The 18,958-nt window shown below is 45.6% G+C and overlaps 1 protein-coding gene across 2 annotated transcripts in view; it reads right to left on the reverse strand.

Moving 5' to 3' along the window:
• Positions 1-558: 558 nt before the first annotated feature.
• Positions 559-18,958, reverse strand: part of cacna1ba (calcium channel, voltage-dependent, N type, alpha 1B subunit, a) — a 99,065-nt gene continuing 80,665 nt past the window's right edge. The window contains exons 37-52 of one of the 2 annotated variants that reach the window (XM_030105731.1): positions 18,090-18,206; positions 16,288-16,353; positions 16,114-16,205; positions 15,694-15,844; positions 14,305-14,432; positions 13,299-13,395; positions 11,571-11,676; positions 9,897-10,004; positions 8,998-9,113; positions 7,426-7,568; positions 6,530-6,668; positions 6,332-6,451; positions 4,854-4,892; positions 2,646-2,880; positions 2,228-2,445; positions 559-1,242 (exon numbers count right to left, since the gene is read on the reverse strand). In XM_030105731.1, the coding sequence (XP_029961591.1) occupies positions 679-1,242; positions 2,228-2,445; positions 2,646-2,880; positions 4,854-4,892; positions 6,332-6,451; positions 6,530-6,668; positions 7,426-7,568; positions 8,998-9,113; positions 9,897-10,004; positions 11,571-11,676; positions 13,299-13,395; positions 14,305-14,432; positions 15,694-15,844; positions 16,114-16,205; positions 16,288-16,353; positions 18,090-18,206 (2,439 nt within the window). In that variant the 3' untranslated portion in view covers positions 559-678. Of the gene's footprint in view, positions 1,243-2,227; positions 2,446-2,645; positions 2,881-4,853; positions 4,893-6,331; positions 6,452-6,529; positions 6,669-7,404; positions 7,569-8,997; positions 9,114-9,896; positions 10,005-11,570; positions 11,677-13,298; positions 13,396-14,070; positions 14,168-14,304; positions 14,433-15,693; positions 15,845-16,113; positions 16,206-16,287; positions 16,354-18,089; positions 18,207-18,958 lie in introns of those variants that run through there. The other variant, XM_030105730.1, reaches the window with a different exon arrangement.

The following is an 18,958-nucleotide window of genomic DNA, read 5'->3' on the forward strand; positions in this document are numbered from 1 at the left end:
AAAGTACGGACTGGGGCTTTGACCACGTTTTCCTTCATATAGGTTTCATTTGAAAGGGCATCTCAAATTAGAATAATGATGGAAAATCAATTTTTCCCCCAAAATTTTGAAACTTCCATGCATTTTAGATTTATCACACAAACACTAAAAGATGTTGTTTTTCATCATTTCACTTTGAAAGTCATGAAAAATAATTATATAATAAAAAAAATATATGTATAAAAAAAATACCGTAACGTTGGATGTTTTTCCTATTTACCGTTAGTGGTCACAATTAAAATGTAGAAGATGTTTGAACTTTTTCTGTTATGAGAGCTGAAGTAACTGAGCCACGCTGCCGTGATATTCCAGTTTTCTGAGACGCCTGGCCCCGTCGCGCGGTGTGTCGCTGTTTGAGGGTCGGAGACGGCGTCAGAAGACTCCGAGGTCAGCGTGAATTGGGAGCAGCCCCTCCAAAGACATCAGAAATGAGCAGGAGCTCCGTATGCTACGTACTCCCCGGAGAGGAGGGTACTTGTTTTGCTGACATTCAGACATCGGCGGCTGAACGCGGTCGACTCTCCGGGGTCGGGTTGAAACACACACACAGTGACGATGTAAACTAAAGCCTTCAAAGAAGATGATAAAACTCATCACGATTCCTCCAGGATGCATTCAAAAGGTTGGTTTGAAGCCATGCTAGCACCATTCGTCCTCCTCCGCCTCCTGGTAATACCTGGGAGCCCTGACGCCGGGGCCGGGGCCGCCGCCGTCGCCGCCGCCGAAGCTGAAGTGGTACCCGTTGGGCAACCCGAGGTTCTGCCGTGTGGCGGGGGGCGGGGCTCCGATGGAGCGGGGCAGTGCGGTCCGAGAGGAGCGTCCGGCGCGGGGGCCGGGGGACGCCGCCGCCGCGTCCCGGAAGACGTCCAGCTGGTCCCGCAGGCTGCCGTAGGGGCCGCCCGGGGCCTCGCCGTGGCCGCGGCCCAGGAAGGGCTCGGAGCTGATGCGGGTGACGGGGCAGGGGAGGAGGTGGCGGGAGTCGCTGTGGCGGAGGGCGTTGTGCTCCGACAGGCCGCGGCTCAGCCGGCCTGGACTCAGACTCGACTGGCTGGACACAAAGTGCACGGGGGAGGAGTTGGCAGTCTTGAAGGCCACCCCGGGCCGCGGGGTGAGGGGGGTCTGGGGCAGCTGCCGGCGGCCGCGGCTCGGCGTGCTCGAGGCGGAGCTCAGCGCCACGGGGCCGCCTTTAACCCAACCACTGCCCTAGATGAAAAGTGGACAAGCAATTTGAAACGATAGAACGATGAGGAAAGAAAAAAAGGGAGGAAGACGGAGGACAGGAAGAGACAGCAAAACATGGTGCATGAAGACAGACAGGAAGAGGAGACGGAGAGAGGAGACACACTGATGCGAGGTGCAGGACAAATGGATGGAAAACCATGAAGAGAGAAAGTGGGAAAAGAAGCGAGAAGCCATGAAAGGCTGAACACAGCAGACAGAGCAGAAATAAGCAGAAGAGAGACAGCAGCGTCCGTCTCTGTCCAACACTTCATCAACACTCTGGAAACAGATGGACAGGAGGGAAAATCTCCCCCCACCCTAAAACATCCTATCAACCACTTCAGCAGACAAAAACACAGTCAACGCAATGAATTTTAATGTCTAAAACTAGCTTGAAAAGGGGGATTTTTCTCTCTTGACTCACTTTAGATTTATTACTAAGTGAAGCTGCTTTAGGTTTAGAAAGAAACTAATGAACAAATACTAATTTAGAGAAAATTGAATAAATATACTCATCTTAGTAACATTAGGAAAGTACTGGAAAGTACTGAAAAGACTTTAAATAAGCAAAAAAATATTTCTATTAAAAACATAACTACTGTTTTTTAAAACTGTCATCACTGAGCTTTGAGTAATAACTATAAGAACTTTATAAGAAAGAAAAGTAAGCATGATTTAATAAGCTAAAATATACTGTCAATGTAACAGAAAAAAAGTAAAACTTCCTCCAGAAAACAGACGACTGTGAGTCGTCATCTACTTAAGTGGATCATCTGCTTCCTGACATCAGTGTGTTTGTTGCTCTCGTCTCCACCTCTGAGCTTCAGCTTGTTTCTTTATGTGAAAAACTATCCAGGTTCTCTCTATAGAGGAGCTCTGAGACGAAACCAGATGAAGACCCTCAGAACTGCCGTCTTTGTGAGGCGCAGCCCTGCTATCGGCCTGAGGTGATTTCCTGCCCCCCCACCTGCTTGTTGCTGGTTTCCTGCCCCTCGCTGGGGGAGGCAGCACAGCTGGCGGTGGCAGACTTGGTGTGGCAGTGTTCCCGGCTGCAGTAGCGGTCACAGGAGTAGTAGCGCTGCTTGTCGGCGGAGGAGTGGTGGTGTTTCCTCTCGTGGGAGCGCCCTCGGTCGTGTCCTCGCTCCCTGGAGGCGGGGGGGTTGGACGCCGGCTCTCCTGCCGCTCCTGCACGGGGGGGGGAAATATAACTGCGGGGGTCTGCGGTGGGGAGCGGGCCCGGACAGGCTGGGGGCCACACTTGCAGAGAAGTTTAAAGGCGAGTTGTAAATAAATTTCCACAAAATTAAATGTAAGTGAGTCAATGTAAAGTAAAAAAGTGTGTGTACATATGTGTGTGTGTGTGTGTGTGTGTGTGTGTAACTGACCAGAGCTGGCAGGCTGAGCACCCAGAGGTGTATCCAGAGACCTCTGCCTCTTCTCCCGGTCTCGGTCCCGGTCTCTGTCCCTGCGGTGGTGGCAGCGGTGGTGGTGGTGATGGTGGTGGTGCGGCCGGTCCTGGCTGGGTTTCTCCAGGGTGTAGTCCCTCAGGTTGACCTCCTGGGGCCGCTGTGGAGCCACGGTGGAGGCGGACCGCTTCATGGGACTGGAATCAGGGACAGTCTGAGGGGGAGAACCAGAGAAACTCATCTGATCTGAGAGTGAAACCATCTGCAGCTCAGGCCATGGGCTTTTTTTGTTTGTTTTGTTTTTTTAGTTAGATTAGATTTTATTTCGGCCATAAAGCATACATGGCAGATAAGATATGTATGCATACATATACATGTACACTCACATACATGGACACAGACAGACAGATATATATGTATATATATATATATATATATATATATATATATATATATATATATATATATATATATACATATATATATACATATATATATACTGTATATATATATATATATATATATATATATATATATATATACACACACACATATACATGCATACATACATACACATATGCATACATACACTTAAACGCACATCACACATATACACACAGTTAACATATCATTTGGCTGAAAAGGTTTGGGGCTGAAGCCGAAGCTTATTTTGCCCACCATTACCTCGCCGCTGTATGAAAATGAAATAGAACCTTACACAAGTCGCGCCAAGACAACAAGACAAAAATCTAAATAGAACATGGCAAAGGGAAACGCTTTTGTTAATTGAAATATTCTTCCTGTCTTTTGTAGCAATTTTTTCTTTTCCATTTGTTCTTTTCCTTCCTTTTAGTTCTACTCTCTCTTCCCCCGTCTTTTCCCTTTCCTTTCCCTGTCCTCTCCCTTTCCGTCCAATTTTCCTCCCTCCTCCTTGTACTTCCCCCCATTTTTGAGGCCGATAAGAGTAGTACTTAGAGTAAATGGTAAAGCGGGATAGATTACAGAAAAGCAAACAAACTAACATAATGAATAAATGAGTGAATTAACGAATGATTAGTAAAAAAAAAACAAAAAACAAAACGGAAAGTTTAGCTTGGTTGTAAGTTCTGTATGATGTGTGTTGTTGGGTTTGTCTGCTACTTCAGTGTAATATATTTATTAATGACCCTTGTTTTGTATAATTTTTTGAATATATTCAAAGACTTTGCTGTTTTCAGTTCCTTGTCCAGGCTGTTCCACAGATTCACCCCTTTGACTGAGGCACAATGTCCTTTAGTGTTTGTTCTTGCTTTTATTTTATTGTCTATTGCAGTGCCCCTTAAATCATATCTGGTCTCTCTTTGTTTGTCTGCATGCAGTCTGGGAGAATATCGTGATATGTTTTATACATTATAAGTGCTGTGTTTAACTTTGTTAAGTCATCCAGTTTAAGTCACCGGTTTTTAATGAAAAGGGGATTTGTTGGTGCATGATAGTCGCTTTGATTGATAATTCTTATTGCTTTGTTTTGTAGTATGAAGATCGGATGGATTATTGTTTTATACGTCTGCCCCGACACTTCCACACAGTATGTTAGATATGGCAATAAAAGGGAGCAGTATGTGTGTGGAGGGATTTTTTTGTTGATAAAATATTATACTTTGTGTAAGATAGCTATTATTTTTGATATTTTTCTTTTGAAGTTGTCAATATGGGCCTTCCAATTTAATTTGTTATCTATAATCACGCCTAGAAATTTGGTTTGGTTTACTAGTTCGACGGCTCTGTCGTTAATGATCAGTTTTTTTGGAATTTTGATCATTTTGTTACCAAATACCATGAAATTTGTTTTATTTGTATTTAATGATAATTGATTATAATAATGTCTTATTTTCCATTTGATTACAGCCATAAAATGTCCAGAAGACGAATCTAGCATCAAAAAAGATTTTAAAACAAATTACCAATTTGATGATGTAGCAATTAAACATGATCATTGTGACTGACTGAGCTCTGACAGTGTGGGACTAACAGAATATGTATCAGTGCTTTAGAATGTATCAGAGTTCTAGAATGTGTGAGAGTTCTTCTTGAGCACCCCCATTTAAATGATCAAACTGTAACAAAGAAAGTGGAGGTACTTCTACTACTTCTACAGTTCTGAAAAAAAAAAAAAATGAAGCGAGGGTGTGAGGAGTGTGTACGTACGGCCAGGTGGATCCCAGGAGAGTGACGGGAGTGACTCCGCTGAGACAAAAGACAGAACAGGACGGTCAGTAACAGAGAGCGGAACAGCCACTTCACCAAGGATGGAGGGATTAAAGTACATCAGTACGGCGAAAACACGTCATCGTTTAAAGAACATGACAAACACACCAAGCTTACAGTGACTCACAGAAATGGATTTTTCTGATGCACACTGAAACTACAAACTGATTTCCTGCGACATAGAAAAAGCTCTGAAAGTGTTTGTTAAAAGGTTTGTCAGATTTTTAAAAAGCATATTGAATCTTGATTAGGCGGCGGCGGTGTCAGGAACATTATCACGACTGTTATTGTAATGTTGCATGCAAAAATACTTGACGAACATTAACAAAGGGAGAAGACGGAAATCCATATGGACAGACCGCCAGGTTGGACGTTGATGAGCAATGAACTCAAAACTAAAGCGCCATTTTCGTGCAAACAGATCCCCAAAGTGCAATCAAACTTTTGCGTTTTTCCAAATCCATTTTCTTTGTTGCTCGCTCAGGTTTCACGACCCACAGACGACTCCTCCTGGATTCACGTGAAGGAGAAAAGTAATCTGCTAAAAGTGGAAGATAAAGTGGTGCAGGTGAGGACTGGGAGGAGCAGTTCCCATCATGCTTCAGCAGCAGCAGCAGGTCATTTCCAGCATTAATCCAATCAGCCGGAGGATTTCCTGCTCTTTCTTCCAGAGGGTGAGGAGAAAAAAAAAGGAGTCAACAAGCTGTTCCACCCATCCTTTCATTAATCCTCCAGCGTAACACAATTACCCTTCCCTCTCCCCAAGAATCTTCTGGCTTCCAAACCATTTGCAGCCACTCTCAAGTTTTCGGTTGGCAGAGGGAGAAAAACAATACTGGACAAACAGCTGGCGGCCGGCCAGAGTGTAATCAGATTACTGCAGCCTGTTCCAGGGGCTGCGAGAGCAGGATCAACAACGGGCCGGTCCCAGCGGGCCGCAGGAGGTATGCACTTTAAACGCTCCGATCGATCGACAGCAGCGTCACTCAGGAAATGAGCATTCAGTGAAAGATTCATCTGGAGCTTTTCAGACTGGAGACACAGCTTCTACAGAAAGCTGAGCGAAGCTGAGTCAGTGTGCTGTCGAGCAGGGGGGAACCCCTCCAGTGGGGGAACCTCAAAACAAAACACACTTTCTAGACTCTAGAATGTCTCAAAAATTCTTTAGGCAAGTCAAACCAGACAGAGAATCACACAAATTAAATAGAAGAGAAAAATAGAATTAGGTGTAACTGACCAAATGAAACACATTTTACCATTTAGATGTGAAACTTTTCTATAAATGGCTTCAATTTCTCAAAGAAAGTCCAGAAAAGGTTGCAAAATCTAGTGTCTCTGGGTTTTATCTCATTTAGACCCACTGGTCAAACCAACTGCACAGCAGACATGCATGTGGCAGAGGTCCGATGTGTTCTCACCTGCAGCTCGGCGTTGAGTCGAGGCATGGAGGCGGCTCTGCCCTGGTTATCCAGACCGGAACCGGGAGCCGGGATGGTGCTGCTGACGCTGGTCTCCATCTTCCTCATCTCCACTGACTCCTGAGCACAGACACAGGATCCGCTCGGTGTCGGGCTGCGGGTGAACGGGCACCGCTCTCCTGCCGACGTGTGCCGAACCTGAGCGGCGGCAGCGGCGTCCGGCGCGTCCTCGGACGGACCCCGGGACACGCTCTTCTTGGTCCTAGCTCGAGACGGCTCTTTGGGTTTGTCTGTCGCCCAGGAAGAGGACGGCTTGACGCTGCGGTCGTGACTCGGCCTGCGTGTTGTCAGTGGGGCCAGTTACACAAACTCACACTTCACTTCCAGTGACTCACCTTCAATGAGTCACCTCATCATCATCATTTAAAAGCCTGGAAATTTATAGGTAGTTCCGTTTTTTTGTGTGTGAATCGGTACTTTGCTCACTTCTCTTCGGGCAATTAGGGCTTTGCAACCTACCACTGACATGTTGTCACAACGTTCTGATGAAGATGGGAAAACAGTCGAAACATGTCAGAAGATGTGTTGAAAAAAACCTACTTCACTAATGAGAAGAACGCAAAATATTGGAAGACATTGACATTGGAAGACTCTGAGTCAATTTTTCAAAACTATCAATAAAAGACTAAAAACCGAAATTTGAACTAGGCGCGTAAAGCTGCTTTCCTGTCTCAAAATCTGCACGTTCTGGAAATATGACGATGTGAATATGTTTTATCTTTAAGTTTCAGGTTTGAAGAAACATCTTTAAAACAGAAAGTCCATTTGAAGGTGGGACTTTTATTTTTGTATCAAACACATTGATTTTAACGAGGTTGGTTTGTGGTGAAGTAAATTTTAAAATCCATGCAGGAAAGAGATTGAAAAAACAAAACTGAAGGGGGGGACACGTTGATCATCCCTCAGAGAAAATCACATCTGGTGCATTTGTGGGATGAGCATATAATACGTTGAGACTAAAGTATTTTTGTGCCTCTGTGTTTGATTTGTTATGCGGAGTGGGTGTGGCTGCGTCCCCCGGAGGCGGGACTTACACGGCGGCGCCCCCGTTGTTGAGGGAGTTGGAGCTGGGCGGGGCCTGCGGCTGGGGCTGGGCGAGGGGTCTGGGCTGCGGCAGGTCTCTCTCCTGCATGTGAGTCAGAGGCAGCAGAGGCTTAAACAGAGCCCCGACCTTGCACTGTGGAGGAGAGACCATGGACCATGCTGAAGACATTCAGAGGCAGCAGGCAGAATATCGATGCTCCCGGATACAGACCGCGGGGGGGTGGCGGCTAGATGGAGGGGGTCGAGAGGCCAGAACCACCACCGCCCTCTGGTCTGGACACCCGGGGCAGAATATTCTATTCATTTCTGGAGCTCATGCTTTCATGTGTGAGTGTGCTTGAGTGCTTGTGAGCAAACCAACATGCACCAGAGGGGTGGAAGTAGAACCTGCAGCCACAACCCAAAATCTGCCTTAATCCCAGCGCAGCAGGTGCAAACTGAAGAAACGCCGTGCCACTGCAACCTGAACTTAACCGGCATCAACAAGGGGAAAGGCTCTCAAATGATACGGAAAAGAAGATGAATTTAATACTTAAAGGTGCATTAAGGAGTTTTCCAACCTTAAAAATACTTATTTTCCACCATAAATATGTTACACATTTTTAATGATGTGTACAATGTGCCCTGACATATTCATTACAAGTTCCTCTAACAGCGCTAAATTGTCACTTGAAAGTCGCAGTGCCGGTCCGGCACCAGCATTTTTTTGGGGAGAATTTGAAAGGAATGATGTAATGCGCGCTCCCACTGACCTGATTTAGTTAGGTTTCATTTTGTCCGCCATTACTCCGCCAGATGCTTAGTGAGCAACAACTGAGCAGGATCTTCCAGAAAGTCAGAACAGACTGGCTTCTAGCACTGCCACAGCTCCACACAGACTCCACCAGCCAGAAGAAACTTACATCTTACTCGAGCGCTACTAAACGAGCAAGGAAGGAGTTCCCCTCTTCCGTGCACGCCAGCCACAGGGACGAGTTTCACTAAGCTGCATTACGCCCAAGGCCTGCAGGGGGCGCTGTTTCGCATAAAATGTGCAAACTCCTTAATGCACCTTTAAACATGGAAATGAAAATTTAAACAATAAAAAAATGCATCAATTTCTTTTTTTTTTAAATTGGAAATAATCAAATAGCAAAATAACTTAAACAAAAGCAAATTTAATAAAAAATTAAAATTAACTAAACTGAAATACAAATTGCAAAAAGTAAAAAAAACAAGTGACTTTCTTTTTCAATAAAAACTCCAGTTTAATCTCCATCTAAATCTAAATCATCTTTTCAGATTGTAGTGGCAGAAGATTTTTTTCCTCAGGCATCTTAAATGCATTTCTATTTAAGATAATGAATAAATAAAGCAGATGGTAACTTTTGTACATCACCAGAAGAAAACAAAGGCTGGTGAGTGCAAAGGTTTCATCGTGGTGTTTGTGTGGGCATACAGTCCAAATGTGTGTGTGTGTGTGTGTGAGTGTGTGTCCATGCAGCAGTGTGCTACAGCGTCCCCTGTGTGTGTGTGTGTGTGTGTGTGTGTGTGTGTGTGTGTGTGTGCTGTGGATGTTGTACCGGGGGGCCTGATGTGCCCTGCTGCTGCTGCAGCTGCAGTCTCCGGGCTCGATTCTGCTTGTAGTAGTCGAAGATCATCAACGCCGCATAAACCTTCCCAACTGTCAGCTCATTGGCTGAGGAGGAGGAGGAGGAGGAGGAGGAGGAGGAGGAGGAGGAGGAGGAGGGGTGAGGAGAGAAGACACAATGTGAGTTAAGGAGGGAGGTGGGGGGGAGAAAAGATGAAATAGTGCTGACTCACTCCTCCCTTCCTCCTCCATCCATCTCTATTTGCTGCTGGTCTCCTGAATTCTTTGGTTTAAATAAGAGGAACTTCTTCCAGCGAGACACTTGATTAATTCACAGGAAGTGATTACAAGAGATTTTAGAGGGAACTGAAGAAAGAGGAGCTGGAAGGTCCTGGCTGTGGTCACAGTGTGTGGAGGACGTCTGCGGTCAACAGGTGGCAGCAGAACAACAGCTCTCTCACACACACAGTCACGGCCGAGCCACATGTAGAAGCAACATGCTGACAGGAACACACAGGTATTTACAGCAACTCAGATGTTTACAGTAACACACAGATGTTCAGAGTGACCCACAGGTGTGTGACTTCGCAGGATGACTGTGGAGCAGCTATTAATTCCGACTTGTAATCTCTAAAATGATCTCAGGCATTTTGTTTGTATTTATTCTCATGTTCGGGGACAGTAAGAGGAAGTGGAGGGTACGGTAAACGCGAAGGACCCCACAGATCACAGCAGCCATCACCAGGCCTCATTATGGGCTGTCTCCATGGTGATGACCCGGAGACATTAGGGGTTATTGTTGAGTTACGTCAGTGAGTGAACAGGAGAAGTGAACTTCTGGAACAGCAGGGCAAAGACGAGGAGGGAGTGTGTGGCGGAGGGGATACGTACGCTTGTGAGGCGTCACCAGCAGGTCCATGGTCTTCTGGGAAAGGCTGGGCCACACCGTGGACAGCTCCTTCTTCAGCTCAGCGTCCGATAGTCGCTGGGCCACCATGCCTGAAAACCCACCGAGGAAGAGACGGAGACGGACTCTGAACTCTAAACAGTCAGCAGGGCCGGCTAGAATGGCTTCAACAACTACAACAGCAGGAACAATCAAAACTGCTTCAACAGTTACAACAGTAAAAACACATACATATGGTTTCAAAAGACAAAAATGGCTAAAATAGCTGTAACAACCAAAATAAAAATAGAATAACTGAAACAGATAAAATAGACAAAACAACTGAAACTCCAAGAAAAGCTAAAAGAGCTAAAATGGGTAAGTTAGTGGAAATAGCTCATGAAATGAAATGACAAAGCTGAGGCGGCGACACAGGCAAAATAGTTAAAACTAGGGATGTGCGAGTACCGATACCAGGTATCGGTATCGGGCCGATACTGGCCTTATTTCAAGGTATCGGGTACTCGTGAAGGCTACCGATGCCAGCCGCCGATACTCACGGCAAGAAAACCCCACGCGTAGTAAGCCCTCCTCACCAGCAGTTGGCGGTAGTGCAGCTGAATGGGATGCAAGCTGCCGACAAACATGAAAGAGGAAGAAGCTCCTCTCTGGAGTCGCTGACAGGCGCAGGGCTACACTGCAGCGGACTCACTTCTCCATGAGTCTCATCCAGAGCAGAGACAACAGGAATGAATCCAGAACGGCTGCTCGTCTCACCAGAACCGCCGGTGTGGAAATTCTGTTATATAAGTGAAAACGAGCCGAGCTTTGCAGAATGCTAACTCTGCAATGCTAAAATTGCTAAAGGAGGTGCGCGATGTTGTTCATTTACCACTAGTAATTTGTTGAAAACCTCAGGGCGAAGCTTGTGGACGAGAGTCTGACGCTGTTGTGCTGGAAAAAAAGAAAACTCCGGCAGCAATTCCACGGCAAACTCTCCAGAAAACCGAGAAACTGAAGAGCAGAGATCCGAGAGCAGCACAGAGAACACCAGCAACTCTTTAAACTCAGGGGTTTTTCTATCTTTGACTTTAGTTCTTAAAAAAATCATTCAAATTAGTACATTTAAAAACCTTAGTTTATGTAAAGTGTAAAACTCAGAGGAATTGTTTTGTCTTGCACTTAATTTCATTTAAATAAGTGCAAACTCAGTTGCTTGTTTTATTTTTCAGACTATTATTTTGGACTTAAACGTAGTGGCTGGGCTGCCTTTTTATTGGAAATAAAATTCATTTTCAAAAATAATCTCATTGCATTATTTTAAATTTTATGTGTATAAAGTATCGGTATGCAAGTATCGGTATCGGTGAGTACTGAAGATGAAGTACTCGTACTTGGTATCGGTCTGAAAAAAAGTGGTATCGCACATCCCTAGTTAAAACAGATGATATAAATAGTAAAACAGCTGAAACTGTTCAAATGGCCAAAAAAGTTCAAATGTAAAACAGCTAAAATGGGCTAAAACAGGTAAAATAGTTGAAGCAGCAAAAATGTCTTCATGTCTCCATTATAGTTCCATAAATGTCATGAAATGCAACGTGAACCCCAGTCTGGCAAATCATGGCTAAATCTAAAAGTGTGCCGAAGTTTGATCTGGAGGTCTTGGGTCCTGGTCTCACCTGAGGCCAGTTTGATCTCCAGCGCGGTGCGAATCAGCGCCATCAGGGTGGACGTGAAGTGGACCGTGTTGTCGTCGGCGATGGGCATGTTCATCTTGACGAGGCGCTGGGGGAGAAGGCCGAGTGACACATGTGCGTTAGCTCGATCGGCCGCGGCCCGGAACACAGAATCCACCCGGAGAAATCAATCTGTGTGCTGCTGTCAGGTTCACTTCCCTTCCGCTAAGTTTTGGTGCAAAAATTTGGGCTGCATGGTGTTTCAAAAAAAATAATAAAAAAACATAAATAAATAAAAAAGACTTCCTGTGACTTGGTTCAGCACACAAAAAGCCTTCTCCACAAGAACGCACAGAAGAGACAAACTAGACATCCACATTCACTGCTACTGGCTACGGTATGCACTACGCCGCAAGTCAAAGTGCACTGGTGCAAGACTGACATCGACCCAAAGAAAGGTGAGAGAAGGCATGTAACGCATAACCATGAAGGTGCCTGGACAGTCGCAGGAGCTCCACTCTGTGCTCGCCATCCTAGCAATCATCAACTTGGAGTTGAGGAGGCCGGGTGCGCTCTACGTGTGATAGAAGCTAGTAGCAATGAAAACAGAGAGAGTCCATTCCTCCGAGCTTCAGCAGCCTTAGCAGGAAGACTCAACGCAAATGAAAGTGATTAAAGGAGGGAGACTAATGGCGCCAGAACGGGATGCTGAGTGTGGGCTGGGTTAAGAGTTGAGCTCCCCTGAACACAGAAAGCATTCACCTGCATGAGCTAACAGAGGCAGTGCAGACAGTCAGAGACCAGTCAGGATGAGGCGGGGCGGACGCGGACAAGACGCACACGCACACGCACACACACACACACACACTCTCACATGCACACAGTAGGAGAGCTATTTTTACATCCTCACTTAAACATTTATTGTGATTCTATTTTGCTTCATCCTGGAAATCCTCCAAATTCATCAGATAGCAGTTGAAAGCGAAAGAGTTGTTTAGACCAGTGGTGGTTCCCAACCTGGGGTCCGGTGCTGAATATTAACAACGGTGAGTTCGCCAAGGTTCATATAAATGCAGCAAAGCACTCAAAATCATCATTTGAACATTCACTGAGTTATCCTTTGTTGATCATGTGTAGAAGTATATTTACAAATTTAAATCATCTGTATGCATTTATCCTTTGTTCAACGTGACTGGACTCCTGTACAGGGGACTGCAAGAGAACTTTTCCTTATTACTATCATTAAAATCCAGCAGTTGCATAATTTGTTGGTATTGTGCAGCAGCAGTAACGCACACACATACACACACACTCAAACACACACATATAAATACTACCCACAGTGAAAATGACATGGGAGGAAGGGATGAGAAGGAATGAGCAGCAAAGAGTGAAAGGCACACACAGAAAGTGTTTCTCCCTTGGAAAAGCAACAGCTACACGCACGCACGCACGCACGCACGCACACACACACACTGCTCCACAGTAAGTTTCTGAGGTCCTGATGGTCTGGGAAAAGCTCCGTGTCATTATCTTTAGAGATGGCTTTGAGCCCACACAAGCAGGAGAGACAGGAGAGATGAGGACGGAGGCTGGGGAGGGGGGGGCGGCTGGCACCCCAAAATATCAGAGCAAAACAAAGTGAAGGAGAGGAAGAGGGGGAGGAGGAGGGGAAACACAGCAGAGCACAGACACTGGCTCGAGCCAGGGTGGAGGAGGAGGAGGGTCTACCTTGTAGGCGACTCTGGGCGGACATTTCTTTCCCAAACCTAAGGGTGGGGACATGTGGAGCAGCATCTGATACATTTCGAGGTACTTGATACGGCCACTTCACGAGGTAGGGAAACCAAAAGAACAAAAAAACAACCGAGGATGGGGAGTTAGAGAAGGAGGAGAGGAACAAAGGGGAGGAGGAGGAGGAGGAGGAGGACAATGGAGAAGGACAAACAGAAATCTGGTGTTAATAGATTTCCTGGAGTGAGATGTTGGAGGTGGATGCCATCGCCGGCCACTGGGTGGAGGCACGGGGATGCATCGCGGTGAGGCTCAGGATCCCTGAGAGGAGAAGATGGGGCGATGTAGGGTGAGGAAGAGGAGGAGGATGGTCAGGGATAGAGATGAGAGCATCGTAACAGGGATGTCTGCCGGGGGCATGCTCGCAGACATCCCGCTGGTACTTCAACCAATGTGCACGGAGACAAAGCTTTCAGCGCCACCTTCAGGCCAGCGCCTGGCCTTCCTCCCGCAGGTCGCCTCCAATCGGCCCTACTCCTCTTTTGGAGCTGCTCCAATCTTCTCCTAACAGGATGAGGAGGGGTGGGGGGAAGCGGCGTGCCGTGGCTTGGAAAGCTTTGTTTCCACTCCGGCATCATCAACCAAAAGCCAGACAACTTGGAGGGGCGGGTGCTCGTGTTGGTGCACAGCCATTCAAGTTAAAGAAAGTCTCGTGGCAGAGAGGCACACAAAGCACCCCCGGTGACGGAAACGTCTGGGATTTGCAAACCTTGTATGCTACCCTATTAGGGCAGTTCTTCCCTAAGCCGAGGGGGGGCGAGATAACGCGCAACAAATTGTACATATCCTTATAGGAAATCCGTCCGCTGCGGGAAAAGACAAGCAGATCAATGAGGAAACGTAGAGGACAGCGTCACATCAACAGTAATCATCAGTGGGAGCAGGCCGCTAACATCCAGAGGAGGGGAGGGGACGGGGAGGGAGGGGGAGGGGAGGGACATACCACGCGGCCGGGTCGTACTCTGCCCAGACCCGGATGAACTCGTCCAAGTGGTGAGGGCCCAGGATGGACGAGTCCCGGGTCAGGTACTCGAAGTTGTCCATGATGACGGCCACAAACAGGTTCAGCATCTGCAACACGCCAACCCAGCGGCACCCAGATCAACCCCACAGCCCACAAAACCTGGGACAGCACCTCCACCCAAAAGCAACTTCTGTTCCCCTCATCCGTCAGACCCAGGAATAACGAGCCAACCCGGACTTCAGATGGAAATCTGCACCTCTCATTGTGGTTCTGCAGGTTCTTTCCTGTTTCTCCTTGCCAGTCACTTTTGCTTGCTCGTGTCCAATTGAGTTTTTTTTTTTTTAATTGCCCATAACTTACTAAAAATAAAGATGAATCGCACTGAACCCCACTGAATTTACCTATGAAAGATACTTTAAAGAAAAAGTACCTAGCACTATATTTGCTATTGATGATTGCTGTCATAATTGTTTGAGAAGTTATTAGGTATTTGGAAGAGTGAATCTTTCGTTACTTCCAATTGTGTCCATCTGTAAGACCCATTAATAATTAGTAAACTATTTTCATCAGATAAAACACTTAAAAAAGGTAAACAACATTATATTTGCTGTCTACACATTTCTATTAGTTTAATTGTAAATTCATCAACTATCTATTCTCCTGTTTTGCTTGTACTCTTAAATACTCTAATTCTCTTACTAACCTGTTTTACTTCTATGCAATTATTTATTTAATGTAATTTCATGTATTCCTTTGCCTTTGTGAAGCATTTCAAATTGCCTTGTGCATGACCGGTGCTGTACGAATGAGCACGCCATTGTTGTAGCGAAGTTACTCGACTAGTTACCTGTAACAGAAAGTAACCCGTCACCATGAAAAGCTACTCTTTCATCACTTTTAGCTTTAAGGTGCATTAATAATGAGCATATACTTTCTTTTAAACTCTACTTTATAAGTTACTTCAAGTAAAAAGTAACGAGCAATACAGCATAGTTGTCTCAAAATTTACTGGAAACAGAAAACTAAATTGAAAATAAAATTAGTAGCTTAGTAGAAACTTTTTGAACTGTTTCTCTTTGGCCTGTCTGTCATTTGGAGTTAGTTCGGGATTGATGAGGCCCTGGTTCCAGTAAATAGGAGTTTAATGAAATAATAAGATGGTGCTAATTGAATCTGCATGAAGGATGAAAGAGAGCGGAAAGAGAACTCTGACTCTTTTCACTTAGTGCAAAAGTAATCAGTGAAATTTCGATATAACAATTATTCCACAATCGTAATCAGTAATTATCAAAACTGGAGCAGTTACGGTGCCTGAATACTTCGTGACATATAGCATAGCGGCTACATTCAGCTAGCTGCACAACTGACCAGGAAGGAGCAGAGGAAGATGAAGGAGACGAAATAGAAGTAGGCAAAGTCGCTGCCACACTCCTTCCCGTGGGTCCCCGATCGCTCGTCACAGGCGCGGTGGCTCAAACACGACAGCATGATCTCGTGCCAGGCCTCCCCCGTCGCACTCCTGCAGGCCGCCGGGGAGAGAAGAGGAAGGAGAGGTGAGGAGGTGACGCGCAGGCACCTGTGAGGACTGGAATTCTGTCGTTGTGCATTTGTCATTAAATTAACATTTGGAAAGCCAATATATGAGTTCTCCTGAGTTGCAAACATGAAACCGCAGAGTTCATCTGAGGTCCTGCTTCTCCCCTGACAGACACTTCTGCAGTAAAACTGTATGTTCACGGTGATGTAGAGCGTACACAAGACACCTCCTGTACAATACAGCTCCCTGACCTGAACAGCAGCATGAGGGCCTGCAGGAACGTGCGGAAGTTGTTGTGGTGATTGATGGCCGTGTCCTCGTTCAGATCGATGTTCCCGAACACCTGCAGCGGGAGACGCGTGGAGACGGGGCGTCAAGTCCAGCGTTCCCAGCGCCGGCGTCTGCACCGGAGCCGAGTCACTCACCTGCATCCCGATGATGGCGTAGATGAAGAAGAGCATGGCAATCAGCAGGCAGACGTAAGGCAGGGCCTGACGGGAACAGTGACGAAACAAAACACGCTCAATTATTTACACACACTCCGGATTGTTCCAGCCAGCGTGTCTGACTTTATGCGTGCGGGGAGTTACTGTATGTGTGAGCGGGGGGGCTCATCTTTATTTATAGACCAGGGTTATTCTGGGTAAAAAAAAAAAAGTGAAAACAGACAGAAATCATACTGCAGAGAAGAAAACAGAATCATTCAGCTCTGGGGTGAATCTTTAAACTGAGGGCCACTGACTGAAGCAGTGCGCTGAGCAAGAAAAACGGGGCAAAAACCAAACCCGAAGCGATGCAGAGCGATCCAAAATGATTCATCCATCAAGCCAACATGGGGCCAGCAGAGCAGAGAAGGTCAGACATGTGATGAGCTCTGAGCTGCTCCCATGCTAACTGATGAAGAGAATTAATCCAGGAGATATCAGATCGAGACCAAGTGGACCATGACTGGTGCACCTATGAAGGAAGGTGGCAAGCTACATATTGGAGCCACAGATTTAAATCTGTTCAAAGGTCTTGTTGAGATGGATTTGCACCCATTGGTGGCATTAAAACATGGTGGCTTGAGCGCAACAAGAAAAATCAGAGGAGCGGATGTGGTCCTGGTGGTGATCTATTGCCTGAGCTTTCCAGACCACCTGCCTTTCCCACAGGAGCATCCGTCTCTCTGCTAGACGCCAATTAACTCGGAAGAGAACTTCACCACAGAGTTCAGACAGTTCCACAGAAATGGAAGTAAAAAGCGAGTCTGTTCCACAACCATCGGAACAGGATAATTCCTCTTCAATCTATGGAGAGGCTGAGATGAAATCTCTGTCCTGTGGCATTTAACAAAAAAAAGTGGACTTCACCTCTCCTCATCCAGAAATACAGAACCAGAGCTCCAATGCGTTTTCAGATTAATGTCAAAGAAAAGCCCACAACTTACAAAAACTGAAGCTTTTTCCTGCACAGCTTTATCATTCATGGGTCGTTGCTCAGAAAATGCTTTTTAACTCCAGAATCCCAGAAAACACCAGGTCCAGGTCTCTAGATTTAGGACATCATCTTAAAGTAAGTACATCCCCACTGAGCAGAGCTGGAGAACCTCTGGCAGCGGATCTCAGGGTTTTGCTAGTTTGTATGTTTTCTGAAGACACGTTTCGTTACCGTGTCTCTTTGATCGTCCACATGCTGCCATGTCTCACTTGGGGTTTTGTGTGAGATGTTAAAGTGGCAACAAACTGCTTGAACCTCTGTTCAAAGTGTTTGACCTGAAGGTGAGACAGAACTGACACACTTTGTTTTAAAACTCAACATTTAATGTCTTGAACGACTTCCAACTATAGCTGGAGTCAGAACTGTTGTCTACAAGACGATGATTTACTGGGAATGGCACCATGGTAGTTTGTTTCTCTCTGTCTCTGTCCTTTCCTCTCTCGACTTCTGTCCCGTAAACCCAACTGGAACAGGAGAAAGTCTCCTCCTCTGAGTCTGGTTCTGTACGTTTAATCCTGTTAAAAGGAAATTACTCCTCACCTCCTCCTCCTCCTCCTCGCTCATGTGGAATTGTTATTTTCTTTCTCTCAAACTTCCTTGAAATGATCATATTGTTATTGACGCTATACAAATAAAATTGAATTGAACTGAATTGAATTACAGGTTGAGAGGTTGGGGTTAAGAGCTTCGGCATTAAACCGGCGACCTCCCAAGAAGTGTTTTTTTGTACGGCCGCCCTGAGTGTCACCTTGAAGGACTGGACGAAGGTCCACAGCAGGATGCGGATGGTGTAGCCCTGCCGCAGCAGCTTGATGAGCCGCGCCGCTCTGAAGAGTCTCAGGAAGCTCAGGTTGAGCAGCCGGTCCTGTTGAAGACACAGACGCAGAGTCCACGACTCAAACTCAACACGACTCAGACCGCATGGCGTCAAGCAGACACCAAAACTCCACAAGTCCGAAACTGATTCAAGTTCCTCACAAGTGAAGTCTCAGAAGAGAGAAGGCTTTGTATTCTAAGCAGATGAAAGTATCGGCAGCTTCTCTACACTGTTGAATTCTGGGTTCTTTTCTCTCTAAATTCCACATGTACTTATTGAAAATTGGCTGCATTAAAAATACTCACTTTTATGAAACTTCAGAAACTGTTACAGAGTTTGAAATTATTAGATGATGATGAAGTTCCAGTGTTAACTAACTGTAACACAGATCTCAATCGACTAATAAGAAAAATAAGGGTTGTATTAACTAATGCTTAAGCCTTATGCAATGACTTACATTTGATATTTGATTCCTATTAGAACATGAACAAGGTCAGAAACCAAGAAACTTCACGATTTCATAGAAAATAAGAACTAATTTTGAATTTGGTAGCAACCAAAATGTTGAAAACTTCATTTTCACAAATGAAAAGTCAAAAAGAAAAAGAAAAGCTTTGATTTACATCCAACCTGGTGTCCCACCTTGAATCAAGGTTGATAAAAAAAAGTTCCAGGTTTGATGATTTTAAGTCACATCGTCTTCTAACCGTCAGGAAAACTTGAGCATCAACTGCTCTTCATTTTATAAAGTTTTGGCTGTTATTAAGCTCCTTAATAATGAAGAGGTGTCCTGATACTTT

Source organism: Salarias fasciatus, chromosome 12 (genome assembly GCF_902148845.1).
Source record: "Salarias fasciatus chromosome 12, fSalaFa1.1, whole genome shotgun sequence".
Classification (NCBI taxonomy): domain Eukaryota; kingdom Metazoa; phylum Chordata; class Actinopteri; order Blenniiformes; family Blenniidae; genus Salarias; species Salarias fasciatus.